At 42.8% G+C, this 23,684-nt stretch overlaps 1 protein-coding gene across 1 annotated transcript in view; it reads right to left on the reverse strand.

Moving 5' to 3' along the window:
• Positions 1-22,331, reverse strand: part of LOC126263529 (juvenile hormone esterase-like) — a 462,481-nt gene extending 440,150 nt beyond the window's left edge. Inside the window, exon 1 of the mRNA XM_049960623.1 lies at positions 22,146-22,331. Coding sequence (XP_049816580.1) covers positions 22,146-22,331 — 186 coding nt within the window. The remainder of the gene's footprint in view (positions 1-22,145) is intronic.
• Between the last annotated feature and the right edge of the window lie 1,353 nt (positions 22,332-23,684).

Below are 23,684 nucleotides of genomic sequence, written 5' to 3' on the forward strand. Positions count from 1 at the left end.
ATAGTCCGGAACCATTTCAAAATTTTTCTCAATCAGAAAATTCACAGAATCCGAGATTAACGACAGAAGATTCTGAAATAGTATCGAACACAGATAGCTTTACAGCCATGACGAAAGAAGTTGGTTTCGCGGGAAATGTTGGGGGCGAAAAGAATTTCGAACCGGCTATTACGGAGCAGTTGATGAGTGCTATATTAAATTTGGGAGCACGAATGGAAACAATTAAAATAGAGATAGGAACTTTAGCAACACGGTTAGACTCACAGGGATCACAAATAGGAATAATTACAACTGGTATGGGAACAATGGAGCAGTTTCGATCTGAATTTAAAACAGATACAGGAACAATTAGAACCACGATGAAAGCAATCACAACACGGTTAGACTCACGAATAGGGACATGTTTCAAAAATACGAATGATGAATCAAACAAAGAAATTAGAGAAGAAGTACAACCGGTTTTGAATGCTCACAATAATAGCTTAATTTCAACAGAAATCAGACAAGAGGAACAGGACAGAGAACGGGAAGAAAAAGATTGCGTGATAGTTCAAAAATTTTCAGAGTTAAATTTACAACTTGCACATGATAAGGAAGAAATATTTGAGAGAATCGAGGAATCCGTAACAAATGACTTAACGCAACAGTGTGAACAGTCAACTACTAAATGTGACAATACCGAAACCCGAGTTGCGACACTGACGGAAGACGTAAACTTATCGGAAAGAGTTGAGGAGATTCCAGATAAATTGACAAGTCTTAACTTAAATGGGGACAGAGATTCAGATGATACAGCACCATTGCCATTTGCAGAAACCGAAGAGTACCAGAACATAAATAAGCATGTTGAAAATCAGGGAAAAGTTAATGAACGCGTCAAAAGGGAATCTGAGGCATTACAAAAGCAAGACAAATATATTGAAAGCGAAATCGCAGGAAAAGACAGCAGACGAAATTTAGTATCACAGATAGCAGAGGGATTTGAAGAAAGTAATTTGTTTCATTTACGGGATGTAACAAGAGAGCGCCAGGCGCGGGAACTTGACAATAATCGACATTGGGACTGGGACAGACGCGGTAGGTCTTTGTCGCCGCGAGGCGGAAGCTTTGACTGTAAACACTTCTTGACTGTTCGGAAATTTAAGATCTTTTGCAATTCTAGAAATGACATACGTCCATGTTCATGGTTGGATCGATTTATGTGCGCACTTCCGCCAAATTTGCCATTAAGTCACAAACTGAAATTTATGTGCAGCTATTAAAGTCCTCAGGGGATTCACTACACTAAGAGAATATGTGCCGTAGCGCTCACAGGGCCCCGAGCTGTAGTGGTGCTATTTCCCTTTTAGTTTTCTGCACCGCTGCCTACTCTTTCACTATTCTTTGTATCTATAAAAAACAACTCTTCTACTATCAATCTATCTAGACAGTAGGTAAAGAATAACCGGATTTGACTGTTTTACCCGAAAGTGACTGCGGAAATTACTATTTGGACTTACTGTACCTTCAGCAGAATTCATTCGTAGTTTAAACGAAATCTTACCTGTTTATCTTCGTGACAATATTACTTCATATGTTGACGACATTCTTATTGCTAAAAGTTCTTGGAGTGAGCATAACAAAATTTTGGATTCATTATTACGTATTTTTGCAAGAGTTGGCATTACAGTGAACTTAGAAAAATCTGAATTTGGTCGATCTCAGGTGAAATTTTTCGGTCACATTATTTCTACAGAAGGTATTCTTCCTGAACCAGAGAAACTAGACGCTATTTGTAATTATGCTGTTCCTTCCACAAAACGTGCTATTCGTGGTTTCCTTGGTGTCTGTAATTTTCTTAGACGCTTTGTTGGATTGGATGATTTGGCCACACCTCGTTTACACATTTCAGTTATGCACATTTTGGTCCCAGAAAATGCTTTCATAAATTACGAGAAAATTGCTACTTCAGTAATATGGAAAAACGTATTCGATCTGTTCTTGCCAAATGCAAATTATGTCAACAGGCAACGTTAAAATTTTTGTGGAATGACATACTTTTGAGAAACTAACAGTTGTACGTAAACACACGGAGAATGCAAGGATACCGCGCCGTGTTCCGGCGGCGGCAGATACTCAAAGCAACAGTGAAGTCTGCGCGCCGCACAAGGCTGTCGTTGACCGCAAACAATCACTTTCTACGTCACGCGTCTACAGCTGATCGAGCGGTCAGTGCGAATGCACTGACAGACGTAAACAAATACACAGTCTAATTTCTCTGACTAAATTCTGTATAAAGCTATGGTGACTTTATAAATTATGTTATTAACGTTCAGAATTTTTCAGGATACGGTTGTGTAAAATATTTAAGACCTTCAGGTAAATTCTGTGCGTGTCTGACGTTAAGACGACTTGCTATGGAGAAAATTTCAGGAAGAATGTAATTTCAAAAAAAAAAAAAAGAAGTAAAAAACCAAAAAGGTAACGATTAATTGAGTTTATTTTTTCAGGTAACATATTTCCACTTAGGTACGTACTTTAGACGTAATTTGCTGCTCACGATTACGTGATTCATACTTTGTGCTAAATTTCATGTTCTATGAATTTACTAGTGAAGCGACGTGCTTGCGCACATTAACTGATTTTGACAATGATTGACTAATGAACAGGGTTGTTATTTGTATATATTATGCACTGCTTGGCTGCACTGCTTTTTCACTGATGTCATATTTTTTTATTATGTGCCTGCTGTGCTTATTTATTTAAATTATAATTGTCACCCTATTAGCTGTGCTGTTATGTATGTAGGTTACACTTTGTGATTTATCTGCTTGCGCCTTCATGTTTACTTATTAAGATTACATACGAACATTTATTTGCTTATGCTGATATGATGCTAATGACTTGTTTATTACGTAAGATATATGTTTGCTGCTTTTTGTATGGATTGCATATTTACACATTTCTGTTTTGTTGTCATAACTACTCTTCAATTTAGAATACAGCAATGATGATGTACAGTGTACGAACATAGAGTTTAGGTTACACTGTGGTATTAATTATAGATTGTTCGCTTGGCAGAGCCTCGTTGTAAGAATTGTGCTGCATCCACTTGTTGACATTCTGTTCTCTACTGGTATATTTACTCGCTATTGCATGTTTTGCTTATGCTCAGTGCCTTATATTTTTAAGATAAGAAAATGAACTGCTATAATTCGACGAACGACATTAGTACAAGAAAGTCATAGAAGTCACATGAGCTGAGGTTTTATGGAAGCTGTATAAATTTATGCTAATAGGAAGGAAGCTAACGACATGACATACCAAAACTAGGTTTAGACCATTGACAGTATTACACTGCATTTTTCGTGAGCAATTGAAATAGGAAGTGACACTTGACACAAAAAATACTCCACATGTTTGCTTCTGCTATGATTCTTGAAGTGGTGTACACACTGTGTAATATTATGATCATTCACACTCCGTAATCGTACTTAATTACTGAGAGTTATTCGAACTAAGTCTGTTAGAGCTCATGTATGCATTTCTTTTATTTAATGATGGACAAGGAACCAAAATGTATCTTATAATTTATAATGAGTAGCAGATTTGGATCAGATGGATTACACGAGAGGTTGTGTGTTGACATTGTGTCTTCGGATTGTATGAGATGATGAATTGAAGTTTGCACTAGAATTTTGTCTGTACTTGTTCGAGGAGACTGACTAGAGGAAAGAGTTGTTATGGAAGTAAAATTATATTGGTGCTGAGGTTTATATATATCGACGTAGTGAAGAGGTATTATTGAAGTATTAAGATTAAGTGATGATTATTGGAGTTTTCGTGGACAAGAGGTAAGGTAAATGATATTGATGATAAGGTTTATATGTATCGACGTATTGAAGAGGTATTAGTGAAGTATTGAGATTATGCTGATGATTATTGGAGTTTTGGTGGATAAGAGGTAAAGTAAGTGAGGAGCATATTTTTTTTTGTTGGTCCATATGGAACAAGGAGGATGAAGATGGCAGACTAGAACACTCAAGTAGAAGGAAGATTGTCTACACACACACTTTGTCAAATCACAAAGCAGTATATACTTTTTTTGAGAGAGGAAGCATTTGCATATCTTGGTACACTGACAGTTGTTCAGCAACCGTACATTTTGATCTGGCTTGGCAAACATTGGTCTTGACATGATGACTATGACGTTGACTTAACTATTATTGACTGTTATACATTGCTGCCACTACTACTTGGTACACATGATGAATATCAAATCTTGGACAGAGTTACATTTACACAGTTAACACTATTCAATTACACAGTAGTACTTAATGTGGATGAAAGATGAGTGAGTGTGTTTTGTGTGTTTTCCTTTCCTAATCCTACCCACCTATCTCCTAAATATTTATTTGTTGGTAGTGGCTTGCACTGACACCCATAAATGTTATAGGTTTACTGGTATTTGTGTATTGTAATAGTTAATAGGACAATTATCTGATATCATTTGTATGTTTGTTATGATTTGTATGTTTAGTGTAAAAGCATTGTATGTGTATTCAAACTATTGTTCATGCCTGAACTGTCTGATTAGTGATGGTGCTGCACTTTTCAACATGATGTGTGACATTTAGTCATGTTTAATTTCTGCTGATGAACTGTGTGATCAGTGATTGTAAAAATTGTGGACTGTTACTTGTACCTTTTCTACATGATTGGTGCCACTAGGACATGTTTAATTTCTGCTTATAAACTCTGATGAACAGTGTGATCAGTGATACTGAATTTTATGGAACTGCTTCTGCTGAGAAATGTGACTTGTTGCTGTGTGTACCTGCTCAACATTGCTGGGTACCACTGATGGACTGCTTCTACTGAAATGATGTTGCTTCTTGCTGTCTGCACCTGGTCAACATTACTGGGTGCCACTGATGGACTGCTTCTACTGAAATGGTGTTACTTGTTGGTGTCTGCACCTGCTCAACATTGCTGGGTGCCACTGATGGACTGCTTCTACTGAAATGGTGTTACTTGTTGGTGTCTGCACCTGCTCAACATTGCTGGGTGCCACTGATGGACTGCTTCTACTGAAAAGATGTCACCTGTTGCTGTGTGCATCTGCTCAACATTGCTGGTGCCACTAATGGAACTGCTTATACTGAAATGGTGTTACTTGTTGGTGTCTGCACCTGCTCAACATTGCTGGGTGCCACTGATGGACTGCTTCTACTGAAAAGATGTCACCTGTTGCTGTGTGCACCTGCTCAACATTGCTGGTGCCACTAATGGAACTGCTTATACTGAAATGGTGTTACTTGTTGGTGTCTGCACCTATTCAACATTACTGGGTGCCACTGATGGACTGTTTCTATTGAAAAAATGTTACTTGTTGGTTTTTGCACCTGTTGACCATTGCTGGGTGCTACTGCTGGAACTGTCAACTGCTTATTCTTGAGCTATGGAAAGCGTTTATGTGAATATTTGTATAAACTGATTTTTTTTGTGTATTACTGTTTGTGAAAAGTTATGAGACTCTTACCTGCACATATTCGTCATTGCTGACGCTATTGATTGAACTGTTTAACCACATAATACTTGTGTAAACTGTTATGTAAAGTCACATGTATGAAGGAATTTGTATTGCTTACTGTATTTTATATATTAGGTTATTGAAAGGTCAGTGCAAAGCCAAAATTTTATCTAGTTATATGATATTTACACATTAATATTATCTTTTATTTTTGTCTGTATTTTTTTTTGACGAATTTGGTGGTATTTTCACCACCAATGCTGGCAAAAATACCATCAAATTCTAGCCTGTGGAGGAAGGGCATATGAAAGGTGGCTACACTGAGCCACAGCGCCAGAGATCGCGCTGGAGAGTATGGTTCCGCCGCCTCCACTGGCAGTGATTATTGAGATGTCGTAGTGGGCAGTGCTTTGGGAGAACTCGTGGTAGTCAGTGCTGAGATGTCGTATTGAGGAGTGTTGTTGAGATGTGCTAGTAGGCAGTGCTTGCTGAGATGTGATACTGAAAAGTTCTTGTTGAGATGTGATAGTAGCGAGTCGGTGTGGAGAGATTGTAATGTCTAGAGTGCTTTTCATCAATATAAATTAAGGTAACAAACTACTTTTCTTTTCTTTCTCATTATTTCAATGTCCTGAATAATGCGTCATTACAGGTTCAGTCAACAAAGCATCTGGCTTGTGTTCTTGTATTAGAGTGTAATTCTGGTTTTCTTGAGTAATTATGGTATTTCTATTTTCGTTAATTAATTCAGTATAAATGATATTTAAAATTTCTTGTGTTATTGAAGAAGAACCGTGCCAGATGCGTACGTTGAGTCATACTTCCACACACAGAACAGTTATACTTGTGCTTTGGTTTCGTAGGTTTTATAGTTGCTGGGGACTTAATTAACTAATTGTGTTAATGAAAATTTCCATTTCATTCTTGTTATTGTTCTATGCAGTCAGATAGCGTAATAATACTAGTCAGGGCCAACCATTACGAGACTTCGTAACCGAACAGACAGCTACTGAATCAAAAAATTAAAATTATTTGCATTCTATTTTAACTAAGCCCCCATGCACATTGCTGCTCGCGTTGGTGGAGATCCAATGACTGTTAGAAGAATATGGAATCGGTGGGTTCAGAGGGGAATACAGAACGCCGTGCTGGATCCCAACGGCCTCGTATCGCTAGCAGTCGAGATGACAGGGATCTTATCCGCATGGCTGTAACGGATCGTGCAGCCACGTCTCGATCACTGACTCAAGAGATGGGGACGTTTGCAAGACAACAACCATCTGCACGAATAGTTCGGCGACGTTTTGCAGCAGACCGTGGCTGCAGTTATCCTTGACGCAGCATCACAGACAGAAGCTCCTGCGATGGTGTACTCAACGACGAACCTGGGTGCACGAAAGGCAAAACATCATTTTTTTCGGATGAATCCAGGTTCTGTTTACAGCATCATGATGGTCGCATCCGTGTTTCCCGACATCGCGGTGAACGCACATTGGAAGCGTGTATTCGTCACTGCCATACTAGCGTATCACCTGACGTGATGGTATGGGGTGCCATTGGTTACACGTCTCGGTCACCTCTTGTTCGCATTGACGGCACTTTGAACACATTTCAGATGTGTTACGACCCGTCGCTCTACCCTTCATTCGATCCCTGCGAAACCCTACATTTCAGCAGCATAATGCACGACCGCATGTTGCAGGTCCTGTACGGGCCTTTCTAGATACAGAAAATGTTCGACTGCCGCCCTGGCCAGCGCATTCTCCAGATCTCTCACCAACTGAAAACGTCTCGTCAATGGTGGCCGAGCTACTGGCTCGTCACAATACGCCAGTCACTACTCTTAATGAACTGTGGGATCGTGTTGAAGCTGCATGGGCAGCTGTACCTGTACACGCCATCCAAGCTCTGTTTGACTCAATGCCCAGGCGTATCAAGGCCGTTATTACGGCCAGAGGTGATTGTTCTGGGTACTGATTTCTCAGGATCTATGCACAGAAATAGCTTGAAAATGTAATCACATGTCAGTTCTAGTATAATATATCTGTCCAATGAATACCCGTTTATCATCTGCATTTCTTCTTGGTGTAGCAATTTTAATGGCCAGTAGTGTACATTCCAGCGAGACAATGCCCGGCGTCCCATGGTGAGGGTCTGTGCTGCCTCTCTTCGTGCTTTTCCACTTTGCTACTTTGGCCAGCAAGGTCGCCGGATCTCTCTCCGGTTGAGAGCGTTTGGAGCATTATCGGGAGACCCTTTGACGATCTAACGTACCAATTGGGCAGAATTTTGGATGTATATCTGGAGTCGATTATCAACGGTGTTGAGACATGGCTGCATTATTATTATCCTGAGCGGAAACTAGCCAGCACAGTGTGGAAATCCCCAGGTTCTCCAATACCAAAAAAAGCGGAAGTTGTTCCATCTGCAGGGAAAGTGATTGTGCTTACATTATTTCACTGTCGTGGAATGATTTACCAGCGTGCACATCCCTCTCACACTACTGTTACAGCAGGATACTACACTTCAGTTTTGGCTAAACTGAGGAAGCACATTGCAAGGAATTCCAGAACTTTCTAAGACTGGGTGGCGACTTCATCATGACAATGTGTGGCCCCGTGTTGCAAATCAAGTCATGCAGTTTCTAGTTCAATTCAACATTATTTGTGTACCGCATCCGCCTTATAGCTCCTATCTTGCTCCCTGTGATTTTTTTTAACTTCCATCACTAAAGGCAAAGCTTCGGGACATTCGATTAGAGAACTCTGAAGCAATGCCTAAGAAAAATGAAGCGATTCTCAAGGACTCGACAAAGAATGACCTGCACGGTTTGTTCGAAGACTTAGAGATGCTGTAAAAAGTGCATTCAAGTAGGGAGCATGTGCTTTGAAAAAGATTCTGTAAAGCTGAAATTGAGTAATACACATCTGTGAAAATACCAGTCTCAATTTTTGTTGATCAGCCCTCTTCTTAAGGGACAATACAGTGCCGTAGATTTTGATTTCTGGTTTGATTCTTGACGTTCTATTCTGTTAAGTTGTAGTGATATCCGATGGCTTGACTGGAAAGTTCGTTTAATTAGTCAGTCTGTATATAGAATTGAAAGCTTTTTTTTCGCAACTGACAGCTCATTTACTCTGTGTAAGTGAGTTAGTGTGTGGTGATTTTTTTTACTTTTTATTGGGGGGGGGGGGGATCGTAATACTCACGTTCGCCCTCTCCAATTTATCCAGCAGTCAGATAAAGTTATTAATTCAGGGCTGAATTTCTATTGTGAGATATCAGATGTAATGGGGATTGTTATTCAGGCCCCATATCCTTGTGGCATTTCCCTAGGCCGATAATTTTCACTCGGTGCTCCCAGGTTTCTGCGCGACAAACCACATCCTCTCAAGGTTCTCCACAACTTTAGCTATCAGGCATTTGTCTGTTACGCACCCCATCTTGTTTGGGCACTCACACTGCCGATATCTCCCCTCGCCGTGTCACGGGCGCTGTGCACTGTGGGTCTGGCGGTGGGGCTATGGCTGTCACCTCGCGACTTCCACACTTCTACATCTACACGGTGGCGCACGAAATGTGTTACCAATTGTTTCTTTCACAATTTACGACGCACATTAGATATCCGGCTGGGATCTCTACAGCAGTACCAGCAGAGCTTGGAAAAACAAATGAGTTACGAAATGACGTGTAATTCACGATACTGCCGCTAGGAGACTAGTAAGCAGCAATGGCTGACAATGGAAGACTGACGACACAGCAAAGATCGGCAATTGTGTTACTTTTTCATGAAACGAAAAGCCTCAGAGGCGTTTTCGACAACAGTTTAACACACGATGGGTCCCTTGCAAGAAGACCATCCACAGGTTGTACGATAAATTTGTACAGGAAGGAACAGTATTGGAAGCGAAGCGACCTCGGCCTAAGCTTGTTTGTTCGCCGGAGAATACTGAAGCGGTACGAGTTGCTGTACAGAGAAGTCCCGGGAAATCGTGTAGAAAGGCAGCAGTGCAACTGGGAATATCCAGACGCTCCGTTCAACGCATTCTTAAAAGTGACCTCCATATGTACCCATACAAGATGACCTGTGCACAGAAGCTCACTGAAGAACACAAGCAGCAGAGACTACTGTTTGCTCAGTGGGCGGAGGCTAGCGAAGAAACTCTCAACAACGTTTGGTTTTCAGACGAGGCGCATTTTCATTTAGACGGTGTGGTTAAGAAACAATATGTACTCTTTTGGGCCACTGAAAACCCACAAGTGCTTCATGAACGACTACATTATGCTCCGAGGATTACAGCGTGGACAGCAATTTCCAGTCACGGACTTATTGGACTCTTTTTCTTTGAACAAACTCTGAACAGCGAGCGTTATCTGAGCATGCTTCACAATAGCTTCATTCCACAGCTTCTTGCTACTGCCTTGCCCTTCAACACGCAGTGGTTGATGCAAGATGGTGCAAGGCCACGTACTGCAAACACTGTGTTGGAGTTTTTACACGAGCATTTCGACATGCGGACCATTTCACTTAGGTTTCTAGGTCGCTTCAATGACGGACAAAATTGCCCCCCCCCCCCCCCCCCAATAGTCCAGACCTCAATCCATGTGACTTTTTTCTTTGGGGATACCTAAAGGAAAAAATTTTCCCGAAACGTCCACCTGATTTAATGGAGCTCAGAAGATTTATTCTTCAAGCTTGCAGTGAAATTACGGAAGACATGTGCCGTTGGGTAATCACTAACTTCAGTGTTCGTTTGAAGGAAGTTAGGAAACGAAATGGTGGACATATTGAGCATGTGCTGAGTTAGAACAAATCTCCATGGACGGCTCTTCATTGTAGTATATGTTCCTTTCAGATTGTATTGACAATAAAGTTTATATTCAAAAACAAAATGGTAACACATTTCGAGCGCCACCCTGTACATCTACATGGATACTCGGCACATCACATTTAAGTGCCTGGAAGAAGGTTCATCGAGCCACCTTCACAATTCTCTATTATTCCAATCCCGTATAGCGCGCGGCAAGAACGAACATCTATATCTTTCCGTAAGAGCTATGATTTCCTTTAATTTACCGTGGTGATCGTTTCTCCCTATGTAGGTCGGTGTCAGTAAAATATTTTCGCATTCGGAGGAGAATGTTGGTGATTGGAATTTCGTGAGAAGATTCCTTCGCGACGAAAAACGCTTTTCTTTTAATGATGTCCAGCCCAAATCCTGCATCATTTCTGTGACACTCTCTCCCATAATTCGCGATAATACAAAACGTGCTGCACTTCTTTGAACTTTTTCGATGTAATCCGTCTGTCCTATCTGGTAAGGAACCCACAGCGCGCAGCAGTATTCTAAAAGAGGACGGACAAGCGTAGTGTAGGCAGTCTCCTTACAAGGGAACCTCCCCATCGCACCCCCCTCAGATTTAGCTATAAATTGACACAGTGGATAGGCCTTGAAAAACTGAACACAGATCAATCGCGAAAACAGGAAGAACTTGTGTGGAAATATGAAAAAAATAAGCAAAATATACAAACTGAGTAGTCCATGAGCAACATAGGTAACATCAAGGACAATGTGAGCTGAGGAGCGCTGTGGTCCCGTGGTTAGCGTGAGCAGCTGCGGAATGAGAGGTCCTTGGTTCGAGTCTTCTCTCGAGTGAAAATTTTACGTTCTTTATTTTCGCAAAGTTACGATCTGTTCGTTCATTCATTGACGTCTCTGTTCACTGTAATAAGTTTAGTGTCTGTGTTTTGCGACCGCACCGCAAAACCGTGCGATTAGTAGACGAAAGGACGTGCCTCTCCAATAGGAACCGAAAACATTTCATCGCAAGGTCATAGGTCAGCCGATTCCTCCACAGGAAAACACGTCTGATATATTCTATACGACACTGGTGACGGCATGTGCGTCACATGACAGGAATGTGTTGTCGGCCCACCTAACTTGCACACTTGGCGAATGGGTAAAATGATTCTTCTACCTTGCCCGATTTAGGTTTTCTTGAGGATGTGATAATCACTCCCAAAAAAGTGATGAAAACATAAGAGTTTGTCACATAAACTGCAATAAATGAATGCAATAGTTTCACAGTCGCACAGTTTTCCCTGTGCTCTGTCAAAACATATGTTTTTTACGTTTTCAAATGTTTCCGTGTGTAGACTGTCAAATCTTGCATATGTCCAAGCAAATCTGAACATGTCCTGGAATTTTGGAGAGCGAAGTTGATTATGTGTGAGTGCCAGAACTTTGATAATTGTCTGAAAATAAAAAATTAAACTTTACACTTGAGAGAAGACTTGAACCAAGGACCTCTCGTTCTGCAGCTGCTCACGCTAACAACGGGACCACGGCGCTCGTAACCTCACACTCTCCTTGATGTTGCCTACATTTACCAGGGACTACTCAGTTTGTATATTTTGCTTATTTTTTTCGTAGTTCCACACAACTTCTTCCTGTTTTCTCGATTGATCTGTGTTCAGTTTTTCAAGGCCTATCCACTGTGCCAACTTATAACTAAATCTTAGGGGGGTGCGATGGGGAGGTTCCCTTGTTAGTAGATCTGTTACATTTTCTAAGTGTCCTGCCAATCAAACGCAGTCTTTGGTTAGCCTTTCCCACAACATTGTCTGTGTGTTCGTTCCAATTTAACTTGTTCGTAACTTGGCTGTTTACTGCCAGGCAACGGAGTGCCCCAGTTTCAAAGCGACAGTGATTCCCCTTTCACCCCTCCCGTTAACTGTGTACCATTCTCAGCATATTGCCCGGGGGGCCAAGCGGCATTCGCCTTCGTGGACAAGGCAGCTGGATTTGCTGGCAGAGGTGCTCAGAAATCGCAGAGCCGTTTCCTGAGGTTTTGACGCTCTGAACACTCCGGAAGAAGCCCGAGTCCTCGGGGACATGCCAGCATACTGACTGCAAATATTGCAGATCAGAGACGTCAAAAGTTTGCTTTCGAAAATCCATTTATTTTTACTAGAAGTCCTCCATGGACATAAAAAACTCATTCTACAGTTGATAGCTATGTCTACTATGTCTTTTCGATGTATTGATCTTATATCAATTAATAAAAAATCAATATATCTGATAGTCTTATAGTAATACACGTGAAGGTCCACTTTCAAATTTGATCTACTGTTCTTCTGTTAACGGCCGATTTTTTTTTTCTGCGCTAGAAGCAAACAACGTAATGTCATCACTGAAAGGAAGGTACTTCACATACGTCACACTAACATACAGTTCTACTTTGTATACCTGGGAACATCGACAATGCCGGCCGGTGTGGCCGTGCGGTTCTAGGCGCTTCAGTTTGGAACCGCGTGATCGCTACGGTCGCAGGTTCGAATCCTGCCTCGGGCATGGATGTGTGTGATGTCCTTAGGTTAGTTAGGTTTAAGTAGTTCTAAGTTCTAGGGGACTGATGACCTCAGAAGTTAAGTCCCATAGTGCTCAGAGCCATTTGAACATCGACAATAGTTTTGATGATAGTGCCTCTCATACTTGATTCCTCTATCGATTTAGAATTTCGCGCTTTTCAGACAAATTCTAACGGAATGTTGACTCATTGACTTGTCGCTCATGTGTTTATAGCACAGATATTGTTGAAACAGTCTACAGCTTCCATAATTATGAACGCCGGAGAAAGTAATAATCCACAAGTGTAGCTCTGTCCATACCTGCAATGAGTCTGATGTGCTGTCATCTTTTTAAAGCCTACTTGCTCCACGACTGCAGGCGGTTGTTAGTTACGTGAATATCTTGTCCATTACGGAGAGGAATCTGAATAATCTACAGTTTTCTTAAGTCTTGTTTGACTACTATGATGTGGAGGAAAACTGCTATTGCATTGTTCCAGTTTTTCGAATTGCCTTACTGTGTAGACATTCTGTAAATAATTTTGCTGGTTCCTACTATATTACTTTTCCTTCTAGTTTAATCATTTCCATTACGCCGGCATCACGTGATGACACCTTTCCTTTCTTCGTACCTCGACATCTCAACTGACATTATATCCAAACTGTCAGTATTTCTGTCACGGACAATTTGTGCCTCTGGTTAATGTTTTGAAATTTTGGAACGTTTTTATAGTGCCCTCCTTGTTATTAGTGACATTGTTATTTGCCATCTTAATAATTATAATGTGATGTATTCGTAAAATAACTTTCCGTTTTATGTTCTTCATATTCTATTAGCACACTGGACTCGTTCTCGGGAGGAAGATGGTTCAAACCCGCGTCCGGCCATCCTGATTTAAGTTTTCCGTGATTACCCTAAATCGCGTCAGGCAAATGCCAGGATGGTACCCTTGCCGCTCGGGATTAGCCGAGCGGTCTCAGGCGCTGCAGTCATGGACTGCGCGGCTGGTTCCGCGGAGGATCGAGTCCTCTCTCGGGCATGGGTTTGTCCTTAGGATAATTTAGGTTAAGTAGTGTGTAAGCTTAGGGACTGATGACCTTAGCAGTTAAGTCCCATAAGATTTCACACACATTTGAACATTTTTTGATGGTTCCTTTGGAAGGGCACGGCCGATTTCGTTCCCCAAACACTAATCTCTCCTTCTTCTCTTCATATTCTTATCTCTCGTTTCTCTAAGTAAATGTTATTTATTTCTTCTCCTATTCTCACGAACAAATTTCCGAACTGTTTCCTTTGAGATACCGTGTCAAAATGGTTCAAATGGCTCTGAGCACTATGCGACTTAACTTCTGCGGTCATGAGTCGCCTAGAACTTAGAACTAATTAAACCTAACTAACCTAAGAACATCACACACATCCATGCCCGAGGCAGGATTCGAACCTGCGACCGTAGCGGCCGCGCGGTTCCAGACTGTAGCGCCTTTAACCGCTTGGCCACCACGGCCGGCAGATACCGTGTCGTATTTCTGTTATCGTTAGTTTAATTCTCTCTTTTCTTTAATAGCCGTCTTATTCTATTTGATATTTTCTTTTCTTTTATTTACTTCATCCCTTCATACTTAACAAATTTTGCTCTTCCATTAATAATTACCCCTTTGGTTTCCGTCTCTGTGATTTTCATCTTCCACTATACCTAATTTTGTGTACCTCATGCCCAAAACACCCGCACTGAAAAACCGTTCTTTACTTTTTATATCACTTTTATTTAAAATTCTTCCATTTTCGTTTCTAGTATAATTGCTTCGTTTATCAGTTTCTTTAACTTTTTGAGAAGTCTTTTACGTCTTCGTCATAATGTGAACTCCTTGATGCACTGATCTGAGTGGCATCCATTAAATATCTTTTGTTTATTTTGGTCAGCGAACCCGGGCCAGGTGAGGATCCAGGTTTCGGTTTTGTGGGGGTGAGGGAGTGTCACGGTCTCTTGTCTTCCACTCCCGACACTGTTTGCGTTCACCCCTACATTTAACGTGCCTCAAACGGCTAGGATTTTAACAATAAAATATGTAACATGTTAATGTAACTATAATAACTTGAGTACATCAGCGGTTAGTGCAATCCACGTTATTTTCTATTTCGCTATACTTTGTGTTGCACATAAGTTGTTCGGCGTGGCCTATGATCTGAAGCTACTGCTTGAGTTTCACCGTGCTACAGCTCTCAATATTGTTTGACCTGGGCAGGCACATTGACGTCCGAGGAAACTACACTTGGCGGAAGGGCCTCCAGTAAGCCATCCATGGTATGCTGACCTGCCAGTGCTGGGAGATGGCTGAGATGTGCCCACGACAGCCTCACCTTGAGACTGGGGACATCGGGGTCTCGGGGCGCTTCGTAACAACACGACCAGCTGTCGTGCCGATCAGGTGCCAGCAAACTGTTCAAATGGCTCTGAGCACTATGGGACTCAACTGCTGTGGTCATAAGTCCCCTAGAACTTAGAACTACTTAAACCTAACTAACCTAAGGACATCACACACATCCATGCCCGAGGCAGGATTCGAACCTGCGACCGTAGCGGTCGTGCGGTTCCAGACTGTAGCGCCTTTAACCGCTCGGCCACTCCGGCCGGCTCAGCAAACTGTCACTCAAGTCCCAGACCAGTGTTGCCGTTTGGCAGTCAGTCAATCTCCGTGTGACTCATAAAGCATTACAGTCGAGAAGGTTGCAGGCTGTGACTCAACATGCTGTCTGCAGAGTGGGTCGATGGCCAGCATTTCCACGCTTTTAACCCCCTGTAAAACTATCCACCGATATGGCTACACGGCTACTAACAGCCATAATGTGTGAATCTCTGCAGTGGATGTTGCTATTTGCTGTGGTTGATCCCCTGTAATTGTCACTAAAATGTAAATAATAGCGGCGCCACTCCTCGTTCTTTCAAAGATTCGCTTTGACCGTCTGACTCTTTATGTCACAGTAGAAAGTAACCCGTTATCAACACAGGTCCAAACGTCCCTAGTTTCCACAATATTAGGCAATTACTATCTAATTTACGATCGTTTCTCAACTGCTTATTGAAAGTTCGTAAAGTGCTGTAACCAGAGTGTATTTTGTGTGAGCTGTTCTAGTACGCCACAATTGAAGATCAACACCAAAATCTATACAGGCATGTCAGCGAACAAAAACAAACAAACAAACAAAAAAACAAAAAATTGTCCAAATGGCTCTGAGTACTATGGGACTTAACATCTGAGGTCATCAGTCCCCTAGAACTACTTGAACCAGCTAACCTAAGGACATCACGCACAGCCATGCCCGAGGCAGGATTCGAGCCTGCGACCGTAGAGCGGTCCCAGACTGAAGCGCCTAGCACCGCTCGGCGACAACGGCCGGCATCAGCGAACACTTGCTCAGACCAGGCACAACGTTATACAAGAGTGCGTACGAACTTTGCTTGCCTAACGCGTTGACTCGGTACTAGCAATAGCTCAAGGAATTTGCTTAGTGTAAGAACGGCATAAGAGTCGAGGGGCATGGAAGGGTATCAGTAGTTGAGGATGGAGTGAGACAGGGTTGCAGCTTATCCCCGATCTTATCCTATATGTAACTGAAATAGACGAAAAATTTGGAGTAGGAATTAAAGTCCAGGGAGAAGAAAAAAAATGAGCTTTCCGGATTATATTGTAAATCTGTCAGGAACAGCAAAGGACTTAGAAAACCTGCTCAACGGAATGGGCAGTGTCTTGGAAGGAGGTTAAAAGATGAACGTCAACAAAAGCGAAGCGAGGATAATGGAATGTAGTCGAATAAAATCAGGTAATGCTAAGAGAATCTGATTAGGAAACGAGACACTTAAAGTAGTATATGAGTTTTGCTATTTGGAGAGGAAAATAACTGATAATGCCGAAGTAGAGAGCATATAAAACGTAGTCTGGTAATGGCAAGAAAAGCGTTTATGAATAAGAGAAATTTGTTAACATCTAGTATAGATTTAAGTGTCAGGAAGTCTTTTCTGAAAGTATTTGTATGGAGTGTAGCCATATACGGAAGTGAAACGTGGATGATAAACAGTTTAGACAAGAAGAGAATGGAAGCTTTTGCAATGTGATGCTACATAAGAATGCTGAAGATTAAGTGGGTAGATCACATAACTAATGAGGAGGAACTGATAGAATTGGGGAGAAAAGAAATTTGTGGCGGAGCCTGACTAGAAGAAGGGATCGGTTGGTAGGACATGTTGTGAGATATCAAGGGATCATTAATTTAGTATTAGTGGGAAGTGTGTGTGTGTGTGGGGAAGAGGGGGGGGGGGGTGGTAAAAATCGTTGAGGGAGATGTATACGAAAACAGCAAGCAGATTCAGAAGGATGTAGGTTGCGGTAGTTACTCGGAGATGAAGAGGCTTGCACAGGATAAAGAAGTATGGAGAGTTGCATCAAACCAGACCTCGGACTGAAGACCACAACAACGAGTGGACTCTGAAAAGTAAGTTACCCATTACTATGACAGGCCAAGTAAATTTTACTGAATGCTGCACTGAACTTCAAACACACACACACACACACACACACACACACACACACACACATGACACTATTTTTCAACGTAATTACCAGGTCTCTGTAAACAGCTGGAACGTTTTTCCAGTCAGTCGTCCCTCGGCGATAGAAATCCGCTGCTTGTTCACGGAGCCATAGGAGAACCGCTGGGTGGCCGTCCTCGCCGTTGGAAAATCTGCAACTGCTGGGAATCAGTTCCTCTATAACATTGTCGCCTGTGGTGGATATCGGTTGCCTTCCTTCCCGATCAGCATCAACCACGTCTGTGTGGCTTTAGCCACCATAATTTCACGGTGAATCTGTGTGTAATGTAGGCGTTTCGCCCACAAGAATCGTACCATCCGGCGTACTTCGACTTTGGGCTATGTTTCCAGTTACTGCGCCACTTCACCCCCACACTGTGACGCAATCGTCATCCACATCGCAGAAGAACTGCCCATGCATGAGACCTGAATCAGGTACTTCCTTCTGACAACGCACCAATGTTGCTGCGCGTGGGTATGACGTGTGGCACTTACCTTTTGAAGTGCCCTCGTACAAAGTTACTGCTGCTTATTTCTGTGATTATTGATGCGCACTGCTCTGATCAGGGGGCGGATCGAGTGGACGAGTTTTATGTCCTCCGTGCTCACGTCACTTCAGGCCATCGACTTTTTCTACAGAGACTTGTCACCTGAAGGTTTCCATTCAGTGATGAAGCATCTCTTCTTGTGAGGTTGCCGTTTGCCCCAGACTACGGAAGCCAAAAGCTGAACCCTGTATCCACGGAAAGGATGCATACTGTGAACACTTTGAGTGAGGCGTCATCAGCTTTCATAAAATGCAGTAATTTACAAGAGTAACGTATAGTTACTTCAACTGACATGCTGCGCGTGGTAGTCCCCATGATTCGAAAATTCTGTGTAACTGAACCCACGTTCATCCGGAGTTTTCGTCTCAGTTTCACCTAAAGTTCCTAATTTCTCAGGTATTGCACCCCATTTTCAGTGCTCTTACTATGTGATGAACTTATGGTGTATTTAAGAAAGTTTAAAACGAGCATTTTTAATCAAATATATCGTTAAAATATACGGATATTTTGTCGAGGCCGACCTACATAGGGAGAAATGATCATCATAATAAAATAATGGAAATCAGATCTCGTACGGAAGGATATAGGTGTTCGTTTCTTCCGCTCGCTGATCTAGAGCGGAATAACAGATAATTATTGGTTCAAAATGGTTCAAATGGCTCTGAGCACTATGGGACTTAACATCTATGGTCATCAGTCCCCTAGAACTTAGAACTACTTAAACCTAACTAACCTAAGGACAGCACACAACACCCAGCCAAAAGAAGAAGTCCAGTTGCACTGTGGGGTGGCGGTGTGCATGGAATAACAAGATTTCCATTGCGAAGAAGCAGCACACCCGTTGCGTTAAAAAACGATTTTTAACGCAGCTAGTGCTATTTCTTCACATCGCTATTCTTCAAACACAGTTGCTGAAACTGATGAACAAAAATCTAAATGACAAGATTGGTCGGCGGTGGACGGAGACGTGTGAGGGAAATACTGACGTAATCGGCGCCAACAGACACAGTTTTGACACTACAACTGCTAGTTTGCTGGCGTTCGCAGGAACGAAAAACAAGTAAGTCGACATGAAGCGATCCAGACAAATCCGATATGTCACGAAACCGAACGACGGACCCGTCGGACACCTTTTATTGTGCCACTTACAAGCAGTTACCATTATAACTAGTGTTTACCGCCAAGCGTGAACGTGCATCTTTTTCCTTTCAACTCTTGCTCTAAGAGGGATAAGCAGGCTGCTAGTTTGTTGCTGTACAAAATATCTTACAATAATAAATCGGTACCTAAATATTGAGCTGTAAAACTTGCAGTATATTTACAATGTGAATCCGATATTTTTTGGCCAATTCGTCGATATTTCTCCCGACAAAGTATCGATAATTCTTTTGGATACATCGAGAGCCAGTAATGACTTTTTAAATATCGATATATAGAACTCCCGACATTTTTAAAAATATCAACAGTCCTACTGGCAACTGTGTTTTTATTGGTATTAGTACGACTTTTTCACTGGATATATGGACATATCTACACACAGACACCCCTCAATCTCTACTGTATTCATTGACGAATTTAGAATAACTAATTTTTAGATTAACAGCTGACACATCACACTCTGGAGCTATTTCCTGCATGTAATCGACAGTTTATACAATGCTTGGCCTCACAAATTACGCAGTATACACGACTCGCTTCTTTTGTTGCGTATGTTAAGTTTATTTATTCATCCAAAAATCTTTTGAGATGTGGGTCGTCATTGGTTTGCAAATATCCCCCCCCCCCCCCCCATACACACACATACAGATATTGCTGTACATCAGGGCTTCCCAACCTTTTCAGCTGGTGGACCCCTTCTTCAGTCGAAAATCCATGGCGGACCCCTAGTCTGTTCCCAATTACCCCCCCCCCCCCCCCGAAGTATCAATAGTCTTTCGTTTAGAGATGAATGAAAACAACTTGAAGGTCAAAAATCGACTTATGAAATAGGTAGTGCACTGACAAAGCAAGTTTAACATTTAATGATGCCTGGGGCCGCATACGTGCCAGGGAGTGCTGTGATTGGTCGACAAAGCTAGCTCCCCGCATGCGTAAAAGGTTTCAGCGCATCTATCGCCGTGAGCCGGCGCACAAACGACCCCCGTATTGTTGCGAAACAGTCGATCAGAGAAGCCGCTTTCTCCGGCACTAAACTGTGTATGCGTTCTCACTTAGAAACCGCAAAGGCTGCTTGGGAATATGACCTGAAGTAAAACTACACATTTTTTCACACGAAAAAAAAATAGTGATGAATTTGATTTTCACATTTTTATTAAATAATTTTACTCATTATTTTACACGATTTGGTGAAGGGTGGTCCCGGACCCCCTAGAAAGAGCAGGCGGACCCCTAAGGGGTCCGCGGACCACACGTTGGGAAGCCCTGCGAAGTAGATCAAAAATGGTTTTCTGCTCTTGCAGTTCCACAAGCTGCGAAAATGTACGTGCCAAACACTGTTTTCACTTGAAAACACACTGAAACAGAATGAAGTACAGCAGCAATTAATTACTCCACGATAACTGTGACAGAATTCTCGTGTTTCGAAATACTGCGACCAGGGCGCAGTGGTGGAAGCAAAGTAGCGCAACACAGTACACTTTTTGTGGTATGACAAAAGTTGCGTCTCTTCAGTTGCGCCACTAAACATGGAACTGCAGTATGCCACTAGCTGTGGCGACACTTGTTGCGTGTGTGAACACGGCTTTAAGACTGTGCTATACAGCGTCTCCCATCTCACAGAACTCGGAACGACCACCAAAGTCGACAGACATCCCCAACGGTCGAAACTGGGCAGGTACAGGCCATAGTGACGTCACCAGGGTGAACCAACACCGACTGAAAGGAAGGCCTCGGCGCTTGTTCGTGACGTCACGTCAGCTAGGCACGGCGAACGCCAGGTCTGTTGCAGGCAGAAACGCCTGGGCGTGCTTATCACTATAAATCTCTTATTTTTGGACAAAATGTTTAGTATTGTTTTGGATTCTGCAGTTTTATTTAGATGAAAGATTTTCTTACTATCGTAAAGCTACAAATGAAGATCATAGTTCTGTATTACTGAATCCTGTCGAAAACAAACGTAGATCAATACGAGAAGATGCTTTGCCCCATTGCAAGCTTCCGAAATTTTACAATTAAGTAACTATACTTACTTGATCCATTTTGTTGTCGAAACTTACCCCAACCCCCTTACAATGAACTCGTTTCTTTTATTTATTTATTTTCGTTTGACATCGTCACTGCAAATGTGAACTAATTTACATGTGTAAATGTCCAACTGTTGCCAGTCATTAGATTACAGTCGTTTTCAACGAAAGGAATTCTAAACAGGAAACAAAATAGCTTCATACATCGAAAATACTGCTGAGCTTAAACTTTTATAAAAATGCACATTAGAAAAGATAAATATTCCCCTCTTCCAACTGAAAGCAGAAACTTTATAAGATAAAAAAAATTTTATTTGATGAAACGAGTATCTCTCTTTTGCCTCTTCTTCTGTCCCCCACCCTCTCCCCCAACGTGTACAATCGCAAGATATTTCATTAACATTCAGTGCTTCTCACCCCATAGTCAGCCAAGATACCTAAAGAAGAGCACAAATATGTTCACAGTTTCTTGTAAAAGCAACCCAGTACAAACGTAACTTCCTCAGATTTACAAATAAGGTAAAGGAGCACGAATTCTGTTGCTGCTGGACCATGAAGTTGTTTTTGTATGTCAATCCTTAAAACAGGTGGAAATTTAAGTTCAGGAGTACACTATTTGTTAAGAAGTGTAATGAATTGCACAATTAATTGATTGCAGAATTCTCCCAGAACAATGTGTGTTGGTCAACTACCGCCAATAGTTTCACATTTTCCTGTCAGAGAGGGAGACACCACCATTATGAGTATGCCTGCAACAGACCTGGCGTTCCCCGTGCCTAGCTGACGTGACGTCACGAACAAGCGCCGAGGCCTTCCTTTGCGTCGGTGTTGGGTGAACCTGTCGTCTCCCAATGCGATCGAGGTGCAGCCTCGCGTATTCGCCGCACGGAAGACGCGGCGCTGCTCGCCAAGTCCCGGCACGCGGAAGACAGCGGAGCGCGCTATTTTTACGGCAGCGGCACTGACCTTGAACCGCAGTTGGCCGACTGGCGGCCGCGCGTACGGGATGCCCTGGAAGCTGCGGTAGCGGTAGCGCCGGTGGCAGCCCGCCGCCCCCTCCGCCTCCGCGACGCGGCCGCGCACCGCCCCCGCCTCCACGCGGACTGTCAGCGAAGCCTCCGCGTGCCAGCCCTCTTCCTCCGGCGGCGACATCTCTCGCACTGGCCGCCAGCGCCGCCGCCTCGCAGTTATAAGAGGACACTTTCCCGGCATGCAACGCTTCCCGCTGCCTGCGGCGGGTAATTAGGCCGCGAGCGTTTAGAGGCGCGTTCAGGAGCAGTTACGGCTGATTACGAGCGCAGCGTAACGCGGTTAGTGCTGCAGCCTCGAGCAGGTGTGTCAAGAGGACAGGACGGAATACTGCCTACTATTACTAACCACAGGCATCAATAGGATGGCCAAGACGCGCCAGTTGCCCCCTCTTGGAATGTGGTGTACAGAATTCCCACACAGGCTGCTCATAAAAAATTATGCCTCCTCTTTGGCGCGGCAGTGACTTCGGCTTCGTCCTGCATTCCAGGCTGATGCGGAAGTTAACAAAAATTTAGAAAATATTATCTCAAAACTATTTTCTTCTCTACCTTATAGAATCATTATCTAGCTCCAGAAAGGAAACATTCCAACACGCCGCCGCTGGAATTTATGCGCCTACTTTCAGTATAAAACAACACGCTTAGGTAACACTGCCCAACATACAATGAAGAGCCAAAGAAATTGGTACACCTGCTTAATATCGTAAAGGGCTCCCGCGAGAACGAAAAAGTGCCGCAGTACGACATGGCATGGACTCAACTAATGTCTGAAGTACTGCTGGAGGGAACTGACACCATGAATCGTGCAGGACTGTCCATAAAACCCTAAGAGTACAGAGGATGGAGATCTCTTCTGAACAGCAAGTTGCAATACATCCCAGACATCCTCAATAATGTTCATGTCTGGGGAGTTTGGTGGCCAGAATATTCCTGGAGCCACTCTGTAGCAATTCCTGACGTGTCGGGTGTCTCATTGTCCTGCTGCTATTGCCCAAGTCCGTCGGAATGCAGAACGGACATGAATGGATGCAGGTGATCAGCCAGGACACTTACTTACAAGTCATCTGTATTTAGACGCATAATGGGTCTCATAGCACCCCACACCATTACAGAGCCTCCACCAGCTTCAACAGTCCCCTGCTGACATGCAGGGTCCATGGGTTCAGTAGGTTGTCTCCAAACCCGTACACGTCCATCTGCTCCATACAATTTGAAATGAGACTCGTCCGACTGGCAAGATGTTCCCAGTCGTCAACAGTCCAATATCGGTGTTGACGAGACCAGGCTTTGTGTCAAGCAGTCATCAAGGATACACGTGTGGGCCTTCGATTCCGAAAGCCTATAACATTGATGTTTCGTTGAATTTATCGCACATTGACACTTGTTGACGGCTCAGCACTGAAATCTACAGCAATTCGTGGAAACGTTGCTCTCAAGTCACGTTGAACGATTCTCTTCAACCGTTGTTAGTAGT

This window comes from Schistocerca nitens, chromosome 6, assembly GCF_023898315.1.
Source record: "Schistocerca nitens isolate TAMUIC-IGC-003100 chromosome 6, iqSchNite1.1, whole genome shotgun sequence".
NCBI classification, from domain to species: domain Eukaryota; kingdom Metazoa; phylum Arthropoda; class Insecta; order Orthoptera; family Acrididae; genus Schistocerca; species Schistocerca nitens.